Source organism: Lemur catta, chromosome 15 (genome assembly GCF_020740605.2).
Source record: "Lemur catta isolate mLemCat1 chromosome 15, mLemCat1.pri, whole genome shotgun sequence".
NCBI lineage: Eukaryota > Metazoa > Chordata > Mammalia > Primates > Lemuridae > Lemur > Lemur catta.
The window spans coordinates 18,637,930-18,663,164 of record NC_059142.1 but is presented as its reverse complement, the minus strand read 5'-3'; the positions used below and the strand labels follow the sequence as shown (position 1 = coordinate 18,663,164).

General features: G+C 35.6%; 1 protein-coding gene across 1 annotated transcript in view; it reads left to right on the top strand.

The window, feature by feature from the left end:
- Positions 1-25,235, top strand: part of TAOK1 (TAO kinase 1) — a 130,518-nt gene that overhangs the window by 53,987 nt on the left and 51,296 nt on the right. The window contains exons 3-7 of the mRNA XM_045525309.1: positions 8,596-8,667; positions 20,548-20,649; positions 22,758-22,803; positions 23,348-23,444; positions 25,026-25,139. Coding sequence (XP_045381265.1) covers positions 8,596-8,667; positions 20,548-20,649; positions 22,758-22,803; positions 23,348-23,444; positions 25,026-25,139 — 431 coding nt within the window. The remainder of the gene's footprint in view (positions 1-8,595; positions 8,668-20,547; positions 20,650-22,757; positions 22,804-23,347; positions 23,445-25,025; positions 25,140-25,235) is intronic.

The following is a 25,235-nucleotide window of genomic DNA, read 5'->3' as shown; positions in this document are numbered from 1 at the left end:
AAAATTCCATTTGAGGATTGGCCTTTTCTTTTCCTTTCTTTTGAGACAGGGTCTTGCTCTGTTGCCCAGGCTGGTCTCAAACTCCTGGCTTCAAGCAGTCCTCCCAGTTGGACTCCCCAAAGTACTAAGATTATAGGTGTGAGCCACCATGCCCAGTCAAAATATGTTTTTTGTTTTGTTTTTGTTTTTTTGAGACAGGGTCTCACTCTACTGCCCGTGCTAGAGTGCAGTGGTGTCATCATAGCTCACTGTAACCTCAAACTCCTGGGCTAAAGTGATCGTCCTGCCTCAGCCTCTCGAGTAGCTGGGACTACAGGCTCACCACTATGCCTAGCTAAGTTTTCTTTTTCTTTCTTTCTTTCTTTCTTTTTTTTTTGTAGAGATGATGGGTTCTCTCACCATGTTGTTCAAGCTGTAAAATACGGGTTTTATTACTATTCAGGTATGGTGAGGCCAATAGATAAGAAGTCGACTGCCGTTGAAAAGATAGTGTGTTATACTTACAGATCCCAAGAGAAAGATGCACACTCCACCATAGGGGGCCACATGGAGATATAATGGGGTAGATCAGGAGGCAAAGGATGTGAGGGAAAAACACGGGCAAGAGCCTTTATTGTGATTTCTGTAGGAGGAAACAGGCAAGACAGGGCAAGCAATTTTAGGATTGACTAGTTTAAATAATTTTAGCAGGCTCTGTGGTATAGGGACTATCCCCATTTATCCGATACCTTGCCCTAGGTTGATGAGGGCAGGGGAGAGTTTCCCAGAGTGTGAGAGCCTGATAAAAGAGGTAGTTAGGGGTATGGACTCTGGATTGGGGATATGGACTCTGGATTGGTTGGCTTGCATATATCAAAGACATGGTTATTTGCTAGCTCTAGGAATTAGCTAACTCTGGGAGTGGCAATCAGCAAATCTCTAGATGTCAGAGCATCAAAAAAATAGAAAATAGAAAGATATGATTAATTTATTTTTTTACCATATTAACCTTTTAGTTATATGTTCTTATTTTTTAATAGTTACCCTAGAGATTATAATATATATTCACTTATTATAGTTATATTAACATTTTTACCACTTCTTAAATAATGTAAAAACCTTACAGTATTCCAACTGTAATCTTTCTCCTGCTCTTTGGGCTATATTTCTCACACATTTTACTTCTAAAGCAACTATTTGATTCTATTTGTTTTAAAAGCCTCTATCTGCTAACCCCAATATCTGAATCTCTAATGGGTCTGTATTTATTTCCAGTTTTTTCCTCTTGCTTTTCAGTATTTGGTCCACTTTTTAGCATGCCTCATACTTTTTGATTGGATGCTCTTTACTGTGGAGGAGAATTTGTAGAGGCTCTGGGTGATGTTATTTTTCTTCAAAAATGATTATGTTTTCTTTTGGCAGATGGTATTTTGGTTAATCACCTTGAGGCTTGATTTTAGACTTCATTAGGGCTAGTTGATGTCAACTTTGCCCTCACTTCTCTGCCTTGGCCCTTACTCCATGCTTTAGCATGGCTCTTCTGGGATCCCAACTGGGGTATTATAATATCAAAGCTCAATCAATCATTTTGGTGGGATTTGAATTCCAACCTCCATCTCTCCATTATTTCGTGTCTTTTGAAAGCTCTGTTTATCTCTTCAGTCTTCCAGCTGTTATTTTCTGTTAGGCTTTTAGGAATCTTATCATGCAGATGAATACTTAGGAATTGACCAATTAATTAAGGAGAATTTGTAGATTTTTGAGCTGCTGCTTGTTAGCTCCCTTTTCTGAGATTGTGCCTTTAAGTCTCAGAAACTTTGGCATCCCTGACTCTGGCTTCTATTACCTTAGCCTTCCTCATTGGATCTTATTTTCCTTTACCACAGTTCACAGATGAAACTGGGGTAAATTTGGTACTCCTTTTTATATACTGGTCTTCTCTCAAGGATTCTAGTTCCTAAAGGCATACCTGTATTTGTTGTTTTCCAGTAATTTTATATGCTTATTATACATATATTGCCTGCTTTTATGGCTGGTTTTGACTTCAGGGATAGTCTTAACATAGCATCATGGCAAGAATTAAGAAGTAAAATTTTCCTTGGTAGATGTTTGATATTATTTGTACACCTATGAGCTTTTCATATATCCTTCTGTAAAGATATGGTTTTTTGGAGCAGCTGGTCTTTCATTGTTATATTGCCAAGTTTAGAATTTCAGTAGGTTTTTCTGTTTTCCTTAGACCTGCCTATATGATCTGTAAAGTGGAAGAAATAATGTTTATTGTCTTTTTCCTTTGGTTAAAGGGACTAAATTAAGTCCCATATTGGCAAAATATCAGTGATTTAAATTTTTCAAAATAAAACCATAAAATTGCATTATCCCAAATCCGGAACTTTGTCAGTAGTTTTTGTTGAAGAGTATGACTCAAGTGGGTATGTCTGGAATCAAGAGTATGGTGGGAACTAAAGATGTGATTGGAGAAAGAAAAAAAAGAAAGGGTGTTGAAGAACCTCCTGTATTATACTAAGAAGTATGGGCTTTCTTCTGAAGTCTTGAGGGAACTACTGAAGTACAACAGAAATATTATATTTTTGTTACATAGAAAGTTCACTCCTGCATCAATGTGGAGGAAAGATCGGCAATGTCAGAGATCAAAAAAGGGAGGCTGATTAGGGTGCTTTCATAATAATTTAGGAAAGAAATGCTGACAGCTTAGTTTAGAGGCAGTGAGGGTGGAGAGGTAAGTACACATTTTAGAGTTAAAGTTTAAATGAATAGAATCAAGAGTATTTATTTTCTGACAAGATAGTGCCTTACCCACGGAGCAGATTTATTGAAGGGAGGGAGAGGAAGTGATTTTCTGTTGCTTGCACCTCTTTATGGAGCGGTTGCTAAGATTGCCCTACCCAGGCTGGATTATTTCAGAGAGCTGTGGTTGGGAGAGAAAGTCTCATAGTCCCAGAAATAAAGTTCTACCAGGGCGACAAAAGCAGATTGTTGTAAGCCAGGTATCAGGAGCTGGTTTAGGAGAGACCCAGAAGTTAGGCACATTGTATGATCTTAGATTGGAAAAAACTCCTATAGCAGCAATCCCCAGCCTTTTTGGCACCAGGGACCAGTTTCATAGAAGGCAATTTTTCCACAGACCGGGAGGCAGGGGAAGTGGGCGGGTGGTGGTGGGGGAAGCGGAGCTCAGGAGAGCAATGGGTAATGGCTGTATAGATGAAGCTTTGCCCTGCTCACCGCTCACCTCCTGCTATGCGACTCCTCCCGCTTCCTGTTTCATGGAAGACATTTTTTCCAGGGGTGGGGATGGGGTGGCTCAGAGTTCTTTGACCTGGCCCCTAACAAGTAACGGATGAAGGGGTGGGACACAGACGCCAGAGCTCTTTGGTACCAGCCGGGGGTTGGGGACCTTGGCTATAGAGGGCATTACTGAGACTGTTAATGAAATTTGAATATGGACTATGTATGTACTAGATAATAGTTTTATATCAATGCCAAATTTCTTTTTTCTTTCTTTCTTTTTTTTTTTTTGAGACAGAGTCTCACTCTGTTGCCCGGGCTAGAGTGCCGTGGTGTCAGCCTAGCTCACAGCAACTTCAAACTCTTGGACTCAAGCAATCCTTCTGCCTCAGCCTCCCAAGCAGCTGGGACTACAGGCATGTGCCACCATGCCCAGCTAGTTTTTTCTATATATTTTTAGTTGTGCAGCTAATTTCTTTCTATTTTTAATAGAGACAGGGTCTCGCTCTTGCTCAGGCTGCTCTTGAACTCCTGACCTCGAGCGATCCTCCCACCTCAGCCTCCCAGAGTGCTAGGATTACAGGCATGAGCCACCGCGCCCAGCCTAAATTTCTTAAATTTGATAATTGTACTGTGGTTATTCAAGAGAATGTTAATGTTCTTTTTTTTAATTTTTTTTTTTAAAGCCAGTCAAATTTAGCAGTGGGGGTTGAATACCTAGAATGTTAATATTCTCAGGAGATATATGAAGTTTTTTGGGACCAAGGATCAGAATATCTACTCTCAAAATGGTTCTTTATTAATACAGGGTATCCCAAAAGTCACCATACACAGGGAAAATGGGAAATTGTAGCTAAATGTACCTTTATTTACAAAATATTCATTATAAAATTTTTCCTTTGTGTGGAGACTTTTGGGACACCCTGTATAATAATAATGTTAAGGATAACAGTATGTATGTTTGGATACAAAGTTTCGAAGCAAATGTGGCAAATATAGCCAAGGATTATAGTAGGGGCCAGCAAATGACAGCCCATGGACCAAATCCAACCTATGATCTGTTTTTTACTCAGCTCCCAAACTAAGAATGATTTTTACATTAAAAAGGAGGGGGTGTAAAAAAATGAAAAATGAAAAAAAAAAGAGCAATGTGCCACAGAGATTGTATGTGGCTTACAAAGCCTAAAATGTGTACAATCTTGTCCTTCAGAGAAAACGTTTACTGGCTGGGCGTGGTGGCTCATGTCGATAATCCTAGCACTTTGGGAAACCGAGGCAGGAGGATCAGTTGAGGCCAGGAGTTTGAGACCAGCCTGAGCATGAGAGGTCTCTACAAAAAATAGAAAAATTAGCTGGGCATGATGGTGTGTACATGTAGTCACAGCTACTTGGGAGGCTGAGGCAGAAGATTTGCTTGAGCCCAGGAGTTAGAGGTTACAGTGTGAACTGTGATGACACCACTGTATTCTAGCCTGGGCAACAGAGCGAGACCGTGTCTGAAAAAACCAAACCAAACAAACAAAAATTTGCTGACTTCTTACCCAGAGGAAGGCATAACAAGAGTTCATTCACTGTGTTATACCAAGTTTACTGTATATAAAGTAAAGATTGGTGTCATTAAATCATCAATCTGGTATTGACAGATTGGTATCATTAAATATAGGTAGGGAAATTTAAAAAAAAATGCTGACTTAGGAGGCCAGGAAACTCAAGTTCAGGTTAGGATAATCCCAGGAACAATTGAATGAAAGCATAGAGGAGTAAGGTGCAACAGCTTAACGTAGGTGTTTTCTGTTATTTGTCTTGATGCCTGGGAAACTTGAGTATGTAAATGAGGAAAGTTTGAATGTAATAGAGAATTGAATCTTTTTGCTATGCATTTCTAGGTCACTAACCTTCGTATTTTGTGGTATCGGATAAACCCATGTGGGTGTGCCCATTCTTCTGTTATGTTTTCTCTTATCCCCACCCCGTGATAGGACTAAATGTGCAATGTTTGTCTGTAGAGTTTGTAGAGGAAGAGCTCTTATAACATATCTCTGAATTTTCATTAATTGACAGGGATCACTTAAATTAAAAAATATTATAACTGGCTGGGTGCTGGGGCTCATGCCTGTAATCCTAGCACTTTGGGAGGCTGTGGCAGGAGGATTGCTTGAGCCCAGGAGTTTGAGGTAGCAGTGAGCTGTGATGATGCCACTGTACTCTACCCGGGGTGACAGAGCCAGATTCTGTCTCAAAAAAAAAAAAAAAAAAAAAAATTAATTGTATGTATTTTCTTTTTCCTATTTACTTTATTTTTGTTCCTCTTTTCCTCTTGATAGCATATAGTTTGTCTGTAGGCCTACAGCTAATTTTGTCTTTACTCTTTTTCTCTCTGGCAGTGAGAATAGATGACATGTATTATTGTGTTCTTCTTTAGTTACAGCTTATTTGATTTTGTTCTACACTGTATTTTGTTATGTAAACAGTCTTGCAAACTTTTCTATTACTTTACTTAGTCTCTATGAATAGAAGAGTATCCCATTCTCTTTTCAGTTCATTTGTTAGTATTATTATATATCACCTGAAGTAAAATGTAGAAATCATTTACCCCCTCCATATCCATTATGCTACTCTTGTCATATGTATTATATCTACATACATTATAAACCTGTAATATAATGTAATATATAATGTAATATAAACAATATAATGTAATATAAACCTGTATTATAATATAATGTAATTTTTGTATTAGACAATTTTTGCTTATATTTTAAAGAAATTAAGAGAAAAAATAATTTTTAAAATTCATCTGCATATTTACCATGTCATAGACATGATTGTTTACTTTGCAAAATCCCAGTCTATAAAAGAACTCACATTACTAATGGATGAGTATAAAAAGGTTATAAGATATAAGAGCAATATACAAAAATCCGTTATATTTCTGTATGTTAGCAATGAACAACAGGAATTTGAGACTAAAAATGCTATTTATAATAGCACCACAGAAATGAAATAGTTGGGTATTATGCAACAGAATATTTGTAGGATTTGTATGCTGAAAACTGTAAGACACTGACAAAAGAAATCAAAACCTAAATAAGTGAAGAGTTATATCATGTTCATGAATTGAAAGACTAAACATTGAACTCATACCATCTAATTTTAAGATTTTCTATAAACCTAATCAAGATAGTATAATATAATAAAAAGACACCCAATTTTAAAAAAGGGCAAAGGACCTGAATCAGCATTTCTCCAAAGAAGATATACAAATGGCCAAGAAGCACATGAAAAGATGCTCAACGCCATTAGTCATGAACTTTGAAAACATTATGCAGAGTGAAAGAAGCCAATCACAAAAGACCATCTTTATGATTACATTTATATGAAATGTCCAAAATGGGCAAGTCTCTAGAGACAGAAAGTAGGTTTTTGCTTAGGTCTGGAAGATAGGCTAAGGAGATAAGAGAATAATTGGTAAAAAGTATGGGTTTTTTTTTTAATGGAGAAAAAAATTTTTATTGTAAAATATACATAATATAAAATTTACCATTTTAGTTATTTTAGAGTTTCTTTTTCAGGTGATAAAAATGTTCTAAAATTTACTGTTGTAGTGGTTGCACATACCTGTAAATGTATTGAATTGTATATGTTAAAATGGGTGAATTATATGGTGTATGAATTACATTTCAATAAAGCTGTTATAAAAGAAAAGAATGTAGTTATTTAGACCTACTAATCAAAATCAAGGGCTCACAGACAAGTAAGTAGAGAACATTTTAGAAAGAGAAATTCACATCCAACAGGACTTATGTGGATATATCTGCTTCACCCTTTACAGTGAGTGGTTGCAAGTTTTCATTAACCAATCCACCAGCCATTGAAATTGAATTGTCATTAGTTCTTCCTAGGACCCATTTAGCAGAGCACAGACGAAGAGCTGTCTTCTTTTTTTTTTAATTTTTTAAAGCAACTCTATTGAAGTGTAGTTTACAGATGCTATCCTTTTTTTAAAAAACAAGTTTTGTGAGGTATAATTTTACCATAAGTCCATCAGTTTTAAGTGTACATTTCAATGATTTTTAGGAAACATGAGTTTTATAGCCATCACTGTGGTCCAATTTTAGAACATTTTATTTGGGAATTCATTAAAGCCTGAATTGAAAATAAGTTCCTGTACAGATGATTTGAGATGGTTCTGACTCTTTTACTAAGCTCATATTAAGTATTTCTCTGCTGTGGTCTTTTATCTTCTTAATATGTATTGTCATTTTTAGTAAGAGTTTGGCCCTTCTTTTTGAAAGAGTTAACTATATCATGTTTCTGTTATATTTTTTATTTTTCAGAATTTCCACAATAGCGTTAAATAATCATTATGATAGCATTTTAGGAGTCTTATCTTGATCCTGATTAGCAGTTTTCAATAGATACGATTTATCATGTTGAGGAATTATCTTTTTTTTTTTATTCTTATTTCAGCATATTGTGGGGGTACAAAAATTTAGGTTATGTATATTGCCCTTGCCCACCTACCCCCAAGAATTAACTTTCTAGTTTTGGTTTTCTAAGAGTTTGGCCTTGGCTCGTCCTACATTCTCAGCATTTATTGAGAATTTATATCTATTTTTCTCCTTTGACTTTTAAGAAATGTGGTAAATTATGAAATGTTTTCCTTGTTTCCAAATCTTTTACATTCCTGTGATTGTATATTTTATCCACATGGAAGATTCTTTTAATGCCCTGTAAAATTTGGTTTAATTTTAGAGTTTTCCTATCTATATTTACTGATGAAATTGGTACCTAACTTTCAATTTTGTGCTCTTTGTGAGATTTTAGTTACACTGTTTTACTTAGTAAAATTAATGAGATAGTGTTCCCTTTTTTGCCCCTTATACTTTGGAAAATTCTCCTGGTAAAATTATTTTCCAGTGAAGAATATTTTAAAGGTGTTAAAATTCACTGGTACTCAATCTTCCAAAATTGTTTGTTTTACTCATGTTTCTTCTTTAGATCAGTTTTAGTAATTCTTTCCTAGAAAAATTGTTTTCCATTTCACTGAGATGTCAAAATTTATTAGCATAGACTGGTGTAGGCTAGTTTTACTTTGTCTCTTTGTTAATAGTAGTACTCAAATTTTTATATATGCCCTCTCAACTAGATTACTCAAGTATAAACTGGCTGTATTTTTCTTTCCAAAGTACCAGCTCCAGGATAATTTTGTAAATATTGCTGTATAGTGTTGTTATTTTTAAAATATTCTTTAAAAGTAGTTTTGATGTCCTTTTTGACATGGTAGCTTACAAGTGCTTTTATTTTCAAAGAAATAATTGCCTAGATTTAATCTGTTAATTTTTACAACGATCCTTTCTTCTTTTTTAGGCACGAGATGTGCGTACCAATGAAGTGGTGGCCATCAAGAAAATGTCTTATAGTGGAAAGCAGTCTACTGAGGTAGGTTAATAAGTATATAGTCTTGTTTTGCTTGTACAATATTTATCTTAGAATAAATATACATTCTTATTGGCATATTAGAATTAAGTTGGCATATTAGGTTAAGTATATAGTCTTTTTGTTTCTTATACAATATTTATCTTAGAATGAATGTATACATTCTTATTGGCATATTAGAGAAAGACATACTTTTTAATTTTAATTGGGGGGGTTAGAAATTTCCTAAAGTATAACATACATAAAGAAAAGTATACAAATCTTAAGTGCACATTTCAATGAATTTTCTTTCACAAACTGGTGTACCCATTTAACTAGTACCTAGAGCCATAAACAGGACATTACTGGCATCCCAAAAGCTCCCCTAGGTGTGCCACCTACTTGTAATTTTTAAAACTCTGGTTTTATATATTATTCTATGTTTATCTTGGAAGGACTAACAGTTTCTAAAAAATTAAAGTAGAATAAGATGTACTCTACAGTAAATTATATTTGATATGATCTTCTTTTAAAATTGTTTAGAAATTGTTTAATGGCTGTTTAAAATAAACTTTAATCAGTAGGCAATGTACTTAGATCCAAACTTCAGTTACACAGGCAATGGGTAACAATACGAAAAACCAAAAAATGAATTTTTTTTTTCCTTAAGATGGGGTCTTGCTCTGTTGCCTGGGCTAAAGTGTAGTGGCATCATGATAGCTCACTGTAATGTCCAACTCCTGGACTCAAGGGATCTTCCTCCCTCAGCCTCCTGTGTAGCTGGGACTACAGGCCAGAGCCACCACAACTGGCTAATTTTTTCTATTTTTAGTTGAGAAGGGGTCTCGATCTTGCTCAGGCTGGTCTTGAAGTCCTGGCCTCAAGCAATCCTCCTACCTCTCAGAAGGCTAAGATTATAGGCGTGAGCCACTGTGCCTGGCCTTGGCCTAGTTTTTAAATCTAGAATTCTGTTTTTAATTTTTAAAAATTTTTTATTATTTTTAATTGTGTTAAAATGCATATAAAATTTACCTTTTTTTTTTTTTTTTTTTTTTGAGGCAGTGTCTTGCTCTGTGCCCCAGCTAGAGTATAGTAGCATCTTCATAGTTTACTGCAACCTCAAACTCCTGGGCTCAAGCAATCCTCCTGTCTCAGCCTCCCCAGTAAGAGGGGGACTACATGTGTGCATCGCTGTGCCTGGCTAATTTTACCTACTTTAGTAGAGACGGGGTCTTGCCTTTGCCCATTCTGTTCTCAAACTTCTGACCTCAAGCAATCTTCTTGCCTTAGCCTTGCAGAGTGCTAGGATTGCAGGTGTGAGCCACCGTGCCCAGCCTATCCTAACCATTTTTAAGCATACAATTGTGTGGAATGAAGTACATTCACATTGTTGTGTAACTGTTACTACCATCCATCACCAGAATTCTTTTTATCTTGCAAAACTGAAACTCCGTACCCATTAAAAACACTGATACCCCAGCCCCTAGCAACCACCAGTCTACTTTCTGTCTGTATTAATTTGATTACTTTAGATACTTCCTATAAGTGGAATCATCCGGTATTTATTCTTTTGTGACTAGCTTATATCATATATGTGTGTGTGTGTGTGTGTGTGTGTGTGTATTTTTTTTTTTTTTTTTTTGAGACATGGTCTAACTCTGTTGCCCAGGCTACAGTGCCATGGCATCAGCCTAGCTCACAGCAACCTCAAACTCCTGGGCTCAAGCAATCTTTCTGCCTCAGCCTCCTGAGTAGCTGGGACTACATGCAGGCACCACCATGCCCAGCTAATTTTTTTTTAATTTTTAGTGGCCCAGCTAATTTTTTCTTTTTTTTTTTTCTTAGTAGAGACAGGGTCTCAGTCTTGCTCAGGCTGGTGTTGAACCCCTGACCTCAAGCAATCCTCCCGTCTCTGCCTCCTAGAGTGCTAGGATTACAGGCATGAGCCATAGAGCCCAGCCTTTGGCTTATATCATATAATGTCCTCAAAGTTCATCTATGTTATATAACATGTGTCAAAATTTTCTTCCTTTGTAAGGCCCCAAAATATCCCATTTTGTATAGGTATACATACATATCTATGTATCTATCTATCTATGCATACGTAGATACAAACTCCACATTTATATGTGCACCATCCATCAGTGGACACTTGGGTTGCTTCTACTCCTTGCCTATTGTGAATAATGCTGCCATGAACATGGGTGTACAAATACTTCTTTAAGTCCATACTTTCAGTTCTTTTGAGTATATGCCCAGAAGTGGAATTGCTGGATCAGTTTTAAATATTTTCGTTTCCAACTTTTTGGGAACTTTTTTTTTTTTTTTTTTGAGACAGAGTCTCACTCTGTTGCCTGGGCTAGAGTGGCGTGGCATCAGCCTAGCTCACAGCAACCTCAAACTCCTGGGCTCAAGTGATCCTCCTGCCTCAGCCTCCCGGGTAGCTGGGACTACAGGCATGCACCACCATGCCCAGCTAATTTTTCTATATATATTATTTTTAGCTGTTCATATAATTTCTTTCTATTTTTAGTAGAGACAGGGTCTCGGTCTTGCTCAGGCTGGTATCAAACTCCTGAGCTCAACCGATCCACCAGCCTCAGCCTCCCAGAGTGCTAGGATTACAGGCGTGAGCCACCGCGCCTGTCCTGGAATCTTTTTATTTTATGGTGAATCTTGTTTTTGTGATGATCGTACTATGGGTGTGATAATATTATACTATTATGATTATATCATTGTTCCATCATTTGGGTATCTTACATAATCCTAACGTTTATTATAAGTTTATTATAATTTTATTATCATTCTGTAAAAACAACTTTAGGACTATTTTTCATAAGCTGACTATTGTGCTATGTTGGAGTCTGTTTAATCACACCTAACAAAGATTTCAGTAACCTTATCATCTTTTAACATCTAATGTTGATATTTTTCATAAAAAAGTTTTTATGTTGAGGAATACAATTTTTTTAAGAGTTTGCCTCCCACGGTATTCAAATTTGACAGAAGGTATAAAACAGATTTTCTGAATTTAGCATTTTATAATATTTCTTACACATCTTACACAAAACACTGTGGACATAGTTTGCTGTTTTCTGTGGGGGTCTCGTGATACAACATAGGAGGCATATGATCTTAAATATAGTATAAAATATTTCTTAAAGTTTTCTATTACACTACTTTCCCAGGTGTTTAGAATATAGTCTAATCAGTGATAAAGCTTTAAAAAACTAAAACAAGAAAAAAAAAAAACTGATTCCTAGTCCCCACCGATACCTACTAAACCTCTAGAATTCTGGTTATAGACTCAAGGACCTATATTTTTAGAATTTCCTGTTGCTTTTTAAGAGTATGTTTAGGGTGCAGTGCACACTGTCTGGGGGATGGACAGGCTTTAAGCTCTGACTCGGGTGAGGCAAAGGCAATATATGTAACCTAAACATTTGCACCCTCGTTCGTAATATGCTGAAATAAAAAAATAAAATAGTCCGGGCGCAGTGGCTCACGCCTATAATCCTAGCACTCTGGGAGGCTGAGGCGGGCGGATTGTTTGAGCTCAGGAGTTCGAGACCAGCCTGAGCAAGAGCAAGACCCCGTCTCTACTAAAAAAAATAGAAAGAAATTATATGGACAGCTAAAAATATATATAGAAAAAATTAGCCAGGCATGGTGGCACCTGCCTGTAGTCCCAGCTACTCGGGAGGCTGAGGCAGAAGGATCGCTTGAGTCCAGGAGTTTGAGGTTGCTGTGAGCTAGGATGATGCCACGGCACTCACTCTAGCCCGGGCAACAGAGTGAGACTCTGTCTCTAAATAAATAAATAAGTAAGTAAGTAAGTAAGTAAAGTAAGTAAGTAAGTAAGTAAGTAAGTAAGTAAGTAAGTAAGTAAGTAAGTAAAGTAAGTAAGTAAGTAAAGTAAAGTAAGTAAGTAAGTAAGTAAATAAAATAAAATAAAAAATTATGTTTAGGATATGGCCTAAGTGGTTAAGGTTGTCATGGAGTAGCTCCTGGTTGCTGTGAGCTAGGATGATGCCACGGCACTCACTCTAGCCCGGGCAACAGAGTGAGACTCTGTCTCTAAATAAATAAATAAATAAATAAAGTAAATAAGTAAGTAAGTAAGTAAAATAAAATAAAAAAGTATGTTTAGGATATGGCCTAAGTGGTTAAGGTTGTCATGGAATAGCTTAAGGCCAAAGATTTGTCTGTATTTCCTGGTAGGTATTAGTGGAGAGAGCTCTTAGTAAACTACGTAGGAAAAGATTTTCATAGTCCTTGTGTTTTCTCTACAATTTCCTATACATTAACTAATTGTTCACTAACATTTTAGAGTCTGTATTTAGGAACTTAAATCTCAGAGGAATTAATTCATTTGGAATTAAAAACAAAAGCAAACCCTAACATTTGATAAAAGAAATAAGCCAAGGACATAATAGCAAACTTTATGGTATATAAATAACATGTCAGTAAAGCTGTAAATTGAAAAAGAAAGGTTGGGCTTTTGAAGAAAAATCACTAAATATGATGTATAGTTAATCATCTGTATCCTTGGTGTATGGTTTTAAAATTTTAATAAGATTCATGGATAATAAATTTTATCAAACTAAAATTTGTTCTACATTTAGTGAAATAATTTTATAAATTATATAATTGAGTTGTAAACTATAGGTATACCTTGGAGATGTTGTGGCTTCCACTGCAATAAAGCAAATACTGTAGTAAGGGAGTCACATGAATTATTTTGATATCCTAGTTCATATAAAGGTTACATTTATAATGTACAGTAGTCTATTAAGTATGTAGTAGCATTGTGTCTAAAAATATACATACCTTTTTGTTTCATTGATCCTTTGCATTTCCCCCCCCATTTCATTTAGTTCTGCCCTGATCTTTGCTATTTCTTTTCTTCTTCTGGCTTTGGGTTTGGTTTGCTCTTCCTTTTCTAGTTCCTTGAGATGTGTCATTAGATTATTGATTTCTGATCCTTCTGTCTTTTTCATGTAGGCATTTTAAGGCTATGAATTTTCCCCTTAGCATTGCTTTTGCTGAATCCCATGGATTTTGATACCTCGTGTTCCCTTTGTCATTCAGTTTGAGGAATCTTTTGTTTTCCATCTTAATTTCATTATTGACCCAGTTCAGCAGCAGATTGTTTCGTTTCCATGACATCATGTAGAATTGAGTGTTTCTCTTGGAGCTGATTTCTAGTTTTATTCCACTATGGTCTCAGAAGATACATGGTCTGATTGCTATTTTTTTAAAATTTGTTGAGACATGTTTTGTGGCCTAAGATAGGATCAGTCTTGGAGAATGTTCCATATGCTGATGAAAAGAGTGTATATTCGGTAGTTGTTGGGTAAAGTGTTCTGTAAATGTCTGTTAGGCCCATTTGTTCTAGAATCCCATTTACATCCAATGTTTATGTATTTTCTGCTTGGATGATCTGTCCAGTTCTGTCAGTGGGGTGCTGACATCCCCAGCAATTACAAAGCTGCTGTTTATCTCTTTTCTTAGTTCTGGTAGGGTTTTTTCTTTATGAATCTGGGCACTCTTGTGTTAGTTAGGTGCATAAATATTTACTAATGTTACATCTTCTTGTTGAATTTGTTCTGTTTACCATTACATAATTACCATCTTTGTCTTTCTTTACTATTATTAATTTAAAGTCCATTTTATTTGATATGAAAATGGCTACACCTGCTTTCTTTTGGGTTCTATTTGCATGGAATATTGTTTTCCATCCCTTCACCTTGAATCTGTGTGAGTCCTTGTGGGTTCTTTGAAAAGATAAACAAAATTGATAAACCTTTTGCTAGATTAACCAGGAATAGAAGAGAAAGGACCCAAATAAGCTTAATCAGAAATGAAAAAGGAAATATTACAACTGATACCACAAAATATCACCTGGGAACAGTATGAAAATCTCTAGGCACACAAACTGGAAAAAGTAGAGGAAATGGGCCTATTCCTGGAAACACACAATCTCCCAAGAATCAATCAGGGAGAAATAGAACTCTTGAACAGACCAGTAACGAGCAACAAGATTGAAACGTTAATAAGAAAGCTTCCAACAAAAAAAAAAGCCCTGGAACAAATGGATTCACAGCTGAATTTTACCAGACCTATTAATACAATGAAGAGCTGGTGCCCATACTGCAGAAATTATTTCATAACATCAAGAAGGAGAGAATCCTCCCCAACTCATTCAACAAAGCTGATATCACCTTCATACCAAAGCCAGTAAAGGATACAACAAAAAAAGAAAACTACAGACCAATATCCCTTATGAATATAGATACAAAAATCCTCAATAAAATACTAATAAACTGAATTCAACAGCATATATATATATATATATATATATACATACATCCACCGTGTCTAAGTGGGCTTCATCCCAGAGATGCAAGGATGGTTCAACATACATAAATCAGTAAATGTGATTCACCACATAAACAGAAGCAAAAACAAAGACCACATGACTATTTCAATAGATGCAGAAAAATCCTTTGACAAAACTAGCACCATTTCATAATAAAAACCCTCAACCAACTAAGCATAGAAGGAACATATCTCCAGATTATAAAAGCCGTATATGACAAACCCACAGCCAACATAATACTGAATGGGGAAAAGTTGGAAGCATTCCTACTAAGAACTGAAGCAAGACAAATGTGCCAACCCATGTGTCACCACTTCTCTTCAACATAGTGCTGGGGGTCCTAGTCAGAATAATCAGGCAAGAGAAAGAAAGAAAGGATATCCAAATTGGGAATGATGAGGTCAAACTATCACTTTTTGCTGATGATATTGTTTTATATCTAGAAAACCCCAAAAACTCCACCAAGAGACTCCTGGGATTGATAAATCCAACAATGTCTCAGATTACAAAATCAATGTACACAAATCAGTAGCATTCCTATACACCAATAACAGTCAAGCTGAGAGTCAAATCAGAGACCCAATACCATTCACAATAGCTACAAAGAAAATAAAATACCTGGGAATATACTTAACCAAAGACATGAAATATCTCTATAAAGAGAACTGTGAAACACTGAGGAAATGGCAGATGACACAAACAAATGGAAAAACATATCGTGCTCATGGATCAGTAGAATCAACATTGTAAAAATGTCCATATTATCCAAAGTAATTTACAGATTCAATATAATCCCCATCAAAATACCAACATATTTCACAGATCTAGAAAAAATAATTCTACACTTCATTTGAAACCAGGAAAGAGCCCTAATAGCCAAAGGAATCTTAAGCCAAAAGAACAAATCTGGAGGTATTACATTACCAGACTTCAAACTATACTACAAAGGTATAGTCACAAACAGCATGATAATATTGGCACAAAAATAGACATAGACCAATGGAACAGAACAGAGAACCCAGATATAAAACCATCCACAAACGGCCAACTGATCTTTTGACAAATCAGACAACAATATATACACTGGGGAAACAAGGCCCTATTCAAGAAATGGAGCTGGGAAAATTGAGTAGCCACATGCAGAAGAATGAAATAAGATGCATCTCTCTCACCACTCACAAAAATTAATTCAAGATGGATAAAAGACTTAAATGTAAGCCATGAAACCATAAGAATTCTAGAGGAAAACATTAGAAAAACTCTACTAGATAACAGCCTAAGCAAGGAATTTATGAAAAAGACCCCAATGGCAATCACAGTAACAACAAAAATAAATGGAACTTGATTAAATTAAAAACCTTCTGCACAGCTAAAGGAAACAATCAACAGAGCAAATAGACAACCAACAGAATGGGAGAAAATATTTGCAAGCTATACATTTGATAAAGGGCTAATAACCAGAATCTACAAAGAACTAAAGCAAATCAGCCAACAAACAAGCCCCATTAAAAAGTGGATAAAAGACATGAGCAGAAGCTTTTCAACAGAAGACAGACAAATGGCCAATAAACTTATGAAAAAATGCTCCACATCACTACTCATCAAGGAAATGCAAATTAAAACCACAATGAGGTATCACCTTACCCCAGTTTGAATGGCTTTTATTAAAAACTCCAAAAACAATAGATGCTGGCGTGGATGCAGAGAGAAAGGAACACTTACACACTGTTCGTGGGAATGCAAAGTAGTACAACCTCTACAGAAAACAGTATGGAGATTCCTCAAAGAACTAAAAGTAGACCTACCATTCAATCCAGCAATGCCACTACTGGGTATTTATCCAAAGGAAAAGAAGGCATTTTATCAAAAAGATGCCTGCATTCAAATGTTTATTGTAGCACAATTCACAGTTGCAAAGATGTGGAATCAACTCAAGTGCGTATCAGTTCATCAGTGGATTCACAAAATGTGGTGTATGTGTACTGTGCAATACTATTCAGCCATGAAGAAGTACAAATTAAGGCCTTTTGCAACAATTTGTATGCATCCGGAGACCATAAGTGAAGTATCTAAAGAATGGGAAAACAAATACTACATGTACTTGCTATTAAATTGGAAATGACTGATGAGCACACATGTGCACAGAGGGAAGTAAAACTCAGTGCAAATCAGGGAGGGAGAGGAGGGGATGAGGAAAAACCTACCTAACAGGTACAATGAACACTATCTGGACAATGGGCAAATTTGTAACCCTGATTCAAACATAACAAAAGCAATAAGCAAAAACATTTGTACCCCTGTAATATTTCAAAATAATAAAAAAGAATAAGTGCCAATTTCGTGTTAAAATATATATTCCACACCAAAAAAATGTACATACTTTAGTTACAAAGTATCCTACTGCTAAAAAATGCTAACGAGCAGCCTTTAGTGAGTCATAATCTTTTTGCTGGTAGAGAGTCTTGCCTTAATGTTGATGGCTATTGACGGATCAGTGTGGTGGTTGTTGAAGGTTGGAGTGACTGTGGCAATTTCTTAAAAATAAGACAACAGTGAAGTTTGCCCCATCAATTGACTCTTCCTTTCACAAAAGATTTCTTTGTAGCATGCGATGCTATTTGATAGCATTTTGCCCACAGTAGAACTTCTTTCAAAATTGGAGTTAATCCTCTCAAACTTTCCACTGCTTTATCAACTCAATTTATATAGCATTCTAAATCCTTTGTTGTCATTTCAACAGTGTTCACAGCATCTTCACCAGGAATAAATTCCATCTCAAGAAACCATTTTCAGGCCAGGAGTGGTGGCTCACGCCTGTAATCCCAGCTCTATGGAAGGCCGAGGCTGGTGGGTCATTTGAGCTCAGGAGTTCGAGACCAGCCTGAGCAAGAGTGAGACCCTGTCTCTACTAAAAATAGAAAGAAATGATTTGGACAGCTAAAAATATATACAGAAAAAATTAGCAGGGCATGGTGGCTCATGCCTGTTGTCCCAGCTACTCGGGAGGCTGAGGCAAGAGGATTGCTTGAGCCCAGGAGTTTGAGGTTGCTGTGAGCAAGGCTGACGCCATGGCACTCACTCTAGCCCGGGCAACAGAGTGAGACTCTGTCTCACAAAAAAAAAAAAAAAAGAAACCATTTTCTTTGCTTATCCATTAGAAGCAACACCTCATCCATTCAAATTTTATCATGAGATTGCAGCAATTCTGGCATATCTTCAAGGTTCTACATGTATTCTGGTTTTCTTGGTATTTCTACGACGTGCAATTACTTCTTCTGCTGAAGTCTTGAACACCTCAGAGTCATCCGTGAACCTCATCCATTCAAATTTTATCATGAGATTGCAGCAGTTCTGGCATATCTTCAAGGTTCTACATGTATTCTGGTTTTCTTGGTATTTCTACGACGTGCAATTACTTCTTCCACTGAAGTCTTGAACACCTCAGAGTCATCCGTGATGTTTGAAATCAACTTCCTCCAGACTCCTGTTAATGTTGATATTTTGATATCCTCCCATGAATCACGAATATTCTTAATGATATCTAGAATGGGGCATCCTTTCCAGAAGGTTTTCACTTTACTATGCCCAGGTTCATCAGAGGAATTGCTATCTATGGCAGCTATAGCCTTACAAAATATATTTCTTAAATAATAAAACTTGAAAGTTAAAATGACTCCTTGATCCATGGGCTGCAGAATGGATGTTGTGTTAGTTGGCATGCAAATAACATTACTCTCCTTGTATATCTCCATCCAAGCTCTTGGGTGATCAGGTGCATTTTCAATAAGCAGTAATATTTTGAAAGGAATCTATTTTTCTGAGCAGTAGTTCTAAACAGTGGGCTTAAAATATTCAGTAAACAATGCTGTAAACAGATGTACTGTCATCTAGTTTTTGTTGTTCCATTTATAGATCACAAGCAGAATAGATTTAACATAATTTTTAAGGGCCTTAGGATTTTCAGAATGATAAATGAGCATTGGGTTCAATATGAAATCACCAACTGCATTAGCCTCTAATGAGAAAGTCAGCCTGTCCTTTGAAGCTTGGAAGTCAGGCATTGACTTCTCCTCTCTAGCTATGAAAATCTTAGATGGCATCTTTTTCCAGTAGAAGGCTGTTTTGTCTACATTGAAAATCTCTTGTTTAGCATAGCTACCTTTATGAATTACCTTAGCTAGATCTTCTAGATAACTTGCTACAGTTTCTGCATCAGCATTTGCTGTTTCACCATGCACTTTTATGTTATAAAGAGGGCTTCTTAAACCTCTTGAACCAGCCTCTGCTAGCTTCCAACTTTTCTTCTTCAGCTTCTTTACCTCTCTCAGCCTTGCTAGAGTTAAGGAGAGTTAAGGCCTTCCTCTGGATTAGGCTTTTGGCTTAAGGGAATGTTGTGGCTGGTTTGATCTTCTATCTAGGCCACTAAAACTTCCTCCATATCAGCCATGAGGCTATTTTGCTTTCTTATCATTTATGTGTTCACTGGGGTAGTGCTTTTAATTTCCTTCAAGAATTTATCTTTCCCAGCCTGAGCAAGAATGAGACCCTGTCTCTACTAAAAATAGAAGAAATTAACTGGATAACTAAAAATATATAGAAAAAATTAGCCGGGCATGGTGGCGCATGCCTGTAGTCCCAGCTACTCGGGAGGCTGAGGCAGAAGGATTGCTTGAGCCCAGGAGTTTGAGGTTGCTGTGAGCAAGGCTGACGCCATGGCACTCAAGCCTGGGCAACACAATGAGACTCTGTCTCCAAAAAAAATAATTTATCTTTCATATTCACAGCTTGGTGGTTTGGCGCAAGAGGCCTAGCTTATGGCCTCTATTAGCTCTAAACATTCCTTTGTCACTGAGCTTAATCATTTGTAGCATTTGACTTAAAGTGACAGATGTGTGGCTCTTCCTTTCACTTGACCACTTAGAGACCATCATAGCGTCATTAATTGGCTTAATTTCAATATTGTTTTGTCTTGGGGAATAGAAAGGCCCAGGAATAGGAGAGAAACAGGAACCAGCTGGTTAGTAGATCAGTCAGAACACTCACATTTATTGATTGAGTTTGCCGTGTTGTATGGGCATAGTTCTGGCTCCTCAAAACAATTACGATAGTAACATCAAAGATCACAGATCACTCTAACACACATAATAATAATGAAAAAGTTTGAAATATTGTGAGAGTTACCAAAATGTGACAGAGGATACAAATTCAGCACATACTGTTGAAAAAAAGGCCTTGACAGTCTTGTCCGATGAAGGGTTGCCACAAACCTTCAAATTGTTAAAAAAAAAAAAAAAGATGCATTGTCTGCGAAGCATGATAAGATGAAGCACAGTAAATCAAGGTATGCCTATATAGGAATATAATTTGTTTTAAATTTTTTATTTTGACATTTCATCTAAAAATTACAAATAAAGCAAAATTGTATGTTCTTGTTAACCCTTCTTAATCCAGGAATTACTTTTTTTCTTAAGAAAAGCAGCTGTTCATAATTCCTTCACTTATTCCTCTTTTTCTCCCCACAGAAATGGCAGGATATTATTAAGGAAGTGAAGTTTCTACAAAGAATCAAACATCCCAACAGTATAGAATACAAAGGCTGTTATTTACGTGAACACACAGCATGGGTTGGTATCTTCTCTCTCCTCATAATTTTAGTTGGTTTTGTTTATAATGAATTAATTCAGAATGTCTTATAGTGGTTATGTAAAGGCATTCAAAAACACCTGAAATTTTAATTCATACTGAGAGGAAGAGTAGCATTTCCTAGACAGTAAGAGATAATAGAACTTTTACAAGTTTACTGAAGAGATTTTTCAGAATCCTGCCAACCTTCATTTGTATGGTAAAATGTCCTCTGACAGTTTTAGTAGTTCCATTCAGACTTGTGAAAACAATCCTATTACTTCAGGTTGAAAGTTAGCATATATCTGTTTGACACAAATGTATTGTAATTCATTTAACCAGAAAGATCTTGGTAAAATTTGGGTGAATCCTGGTGAAATTTAAACTGATCATGATTCCTTGGCTGAACAATATTAAAGGTAGAGAATTGATACACTTTCTTATAAGTAGAAATTAATTTTTCCCTGTTGTTACCAGGAATGGCACCTTATTTTGAATAATTAATAAGCCACAGCTAATTATCATTTTAGTATACTTACATTTAAATTTTTTATGTTTGGTGCATTTTTCTCCAGTTTATTTTGGCGGTGATAGTGATGGTTCCTAAAATTGAGGCTACATTTAAAGAAAAAGCAGTGACATTTAGGCAAATTACCTCTGTTTTTCAAGGTTCATCTGTGAAACAAGGGCAATAATAGGACCTACCTTATAAGGTTGTTGTGAGGATTAAATTGGTTAATATATATATATATATTTATATCTGGCATGTAGAAGGTGCTCTGTGTTTGCTTTAATAGAAGCATTTAAGGCCAGATGTGGTAGCTGACACCTGTAATCCTAGCACTTTGGGAGGCTGAGGCAGGAGGATTGCTTGAGGCTATGAGTTCAAGACCAACCTGCCCAACATGAGACCTCGTCTCTACAAAAAAATTTAAAAACCAGCCGGGTGTGGTGGCACATGCCTGTAGTCCCAGCTACTTGGGAGGCTGAGCTAGGAGGATCACTTGAGCCTAGGAGTTGGAGGTTTTAGTGAGCTATGATCAGGCCACTGCATGATAGCCTGGGTGACAGAGCGAGGCCCTGTCATAATAAAAAAAAGAAAGAAAGAAACATTTAAGCTGTAACCTAAGCTTTGTACAATTGTCCCATACTAACTAGGGGAATTGGTTCCATGACCACCCACCCCCAGGATACCAAAATTCAAGGATGCTCAAATCCCTTACATAAAGTGGCATATTTGCATATAACCTGTATACATCCTCCCATGTTATTTAAATCATCTCTAGATTATTTATAATACCTAATACAATATAAATAGTTGTTATGCTATATTAGCTTTTTCATATTATATTTTGTTGTTGTATTATTTTCTTTTTCCCAAATATTTTTGATCCACATTTGGTTCAATTCTGAACTGAACACAGTTTTTTGCCCCCTAGTAATGATCAATATTGTTACTACAGGTTAATGTTAGCAGTGTATGTATATTTCTTTATAATATTAATTAGTAATTATATATGAAATACCCAGCTTATAGAAGTGATTACATGTTGACATTATTAAAAGATTAATGTACCATTGGCTTAACTTTATATATGCATTTAACAAATTGCTGAATACCTAACTTTCTTTCTTTCTTTTTTTTTTTTTTGAGACAAAGTCTCGCTTTGTTGCCCAGGCTAGATTGAGTGCCATGGCGTCAGCCTAGCTCACAGCAACCTCAAACTCCTGGGCTTAAGCGATCCTACTGCCTCAGCCTCCCCAGTAGCTGGGACTACAGGCATGCGCCACCATGCCCGGCTAATTTTTTCTATGTATTTTTAGTTGTCCAGGTAATTTCTTTCTATTTTTAGTAAAGACAGGGTCTTGCTCTTGCTCAGGCTGGTCTCAAACTCCTGACCTTGAGCAATCCACCCACCTCGGCCTCCCAGAGTGCTAGGATTACAGGTGTGAGCCACCATGCCCGGCCTCTAACTTTATTTCTTAAGGCAAATCATGACTAGAGTTTCTTTACTTCAAGCTATCTTCTTATCTCCTGGGTGAATTTATCTCAAGTAGAATCTTTGCAATAATATATTTTAATGTTTTCATAATTTTTTTCCCCATGTAGCTTGTAATGGAATATTGTTTAGGATCTGCTTCAGACTTACTAGAAGGTAGGTTTCTTTTGATTCATAAAAAAGGTATTAATAGAATAAAATGATAATTTAGAGATTATTTAAATAATGTTAATACTCAATAATGTAAAATTTTCCAAAGGGAGTACAAACCTTAGACTTTTGCAGATACTCAGCATAGTATATACTATCCTCATTAAATATTATATAGTAGCATAAAATATGCAAGTTTTCTCATTGTGACTTTGCAAGCATTTTTCTAGATTCTCTGTCATTCTGCTCAAAACAATAAGTGATAATAAAGGGAAAACTTCTTTTGTTACTTGTTTTTATATCACCAAATAACTGTTTAATATTGTTAACTAAGAGGAAAATTGGCTGTGAAATATACTTTAACAGCTGACACAATTGTGTACTGAGTTATAAAGTTAAATAGCTTTGTTTTATCATCTTGGAAAATAAATCTCTTCCTGCTAAATATCACTTTTTTGAAATAGTCCCCATATATTAGACATGTACATTTATGTTTTTAAACAAAAATGTTCTATGTAGTAATTATTTTCAAATAAATTCTTACTTTAAGTTCACAAAAAGCCATTACAAGAAGTGGAAATAGCAGCAATTACACATGGTGCTCTCCAGGGATTAGCTTACTTACATTCTCATACCATGATCCATAGGTAAGTGCTTTGGAAATTATCATATATTGACAAGCAAATAGCTTGTTGCATTTATCAACCTAAGAATTTATTAACTGTGAAATTTTTGTTGGTTACAGCTAAATAAAATCATATAAATTCATATATTTTTTTTAGATCACCCACATCTTAAAATGGACATACACTTGATCTTTCTATTTAGGATAATTTTTGTCTTTGCGCACGTGTGCTACTGGGCCTTCTAAAATATGTACACTTTATGGATTTGTGGTAGAAATTTAATTGTAGACTCATTTAATTTGCATACTAGAAAGGGCGTTAGGGGGATCACATAGTTTTTCTTTTTCATTTTACAGGTAAAGAAACTGATGTCCCAATTTGTGACTATAATTTCCCATAAGTTGCAAAGCCAAATAGATTAGAGCCAGAACTAAACCTAGATTTTTGTTTTTCTGGTAACTGATAATGCCAGATTTGTTCCTTTGATTCCATTAAATGGACAAATAAAAACTACTTAAGACTCTTTATGCTTTTGAGCATTAGTCTTTGATAATGTATAGTAACTTGGAAATTAAACCATGTTATAATGCATTTTTGGCACTGGTATTTTTTTCTCAATGTTTTAAAAGGAAATTAGCATTTTTTGTTTATGTGAACCAGGCAATACATATTGAATGATATAATAGGGTCATTGTGAGTTAATGGGTTATCATTTTTTTAGATGAAGATAGGAAGGTCTGAGAGAAATCTGCATACTAGTAAGTGAATGGCATCTTTTGAATTATAACCTAAGGTTTTCTCACCTTCATTGTGCTTTCCATTTTAAATTAAATTATCAAATGAAATGAAAATAGATTCACTTATTATATGCACTAAAATACCATAATAAAAATTGACAAGTGCTAGAAAATTTAGTTTTTCTATCTTAATTTTTGAATGGTTAAGTATATGTTATAGTAGTACCCATTGGATGTATAATCCCATCATATAAATATCTATAATTTTCTTAGTTTGGATAAACTGTATATTTGATGCTTCAGAAAAGTAAGTTTGAAAGTAAATTTGAGATTGATATACATTATTGGTATGTTTCAGTTTGAATTTTATATTTAGTTAGAACTATGCTAAAGTTTGGTAATGATATGGATAATCCCTTTTTTAAAAACCACGTTTGGAGGATAAGGTTCTTTTTTCTTTTCTTTGTTGTATTTTGTTTTTACATTAAGTGTGCTGCTCAGAAATTTTATACTTTCTGAAGAGGTTGTTTGCTAATTATATTTTTTAAAACGGAAACTCAAATATAAACTATATGCTGCAATTATCTGATTTTCTGTCTTTTGTTTTCTCATTGCTATTTGCCTTTTAGAAAATTGTTACTGTATGTTTCTTTGAATTCTATATTTTTTATTTTATTTGAATCTTAATTCTTATTATCCCAATTGTGAAATTATCCCAGCATTTAATTATTTTGATTTCTCCTTTCCTGTCTTCAAATTCTTATTTGATTTTTCTCATTTTAAACACAATACATTTTGAGTTTAAACAGAATCTAATTTTAAACACACAGAAAGATAAATAATTTTCTGTGTTCCTTAAACCCAGAGATATCAAAGCAGGAAATATCCTTCTGACAGAACCAGGCCAGGTGAAACTTGCTGACTTTGGATCTGCTTCCATGGCATCTCCTGCCAATTCCTTTGTGGGAACACCATATTGGTAAGAATAGTTCTGTCTGGTATTGGTCCTCATAAATTAAATAAGCAATGTGTGGTTGTACTTTTTTCAGATGTCTTATCTTTTTCATGGAAATAT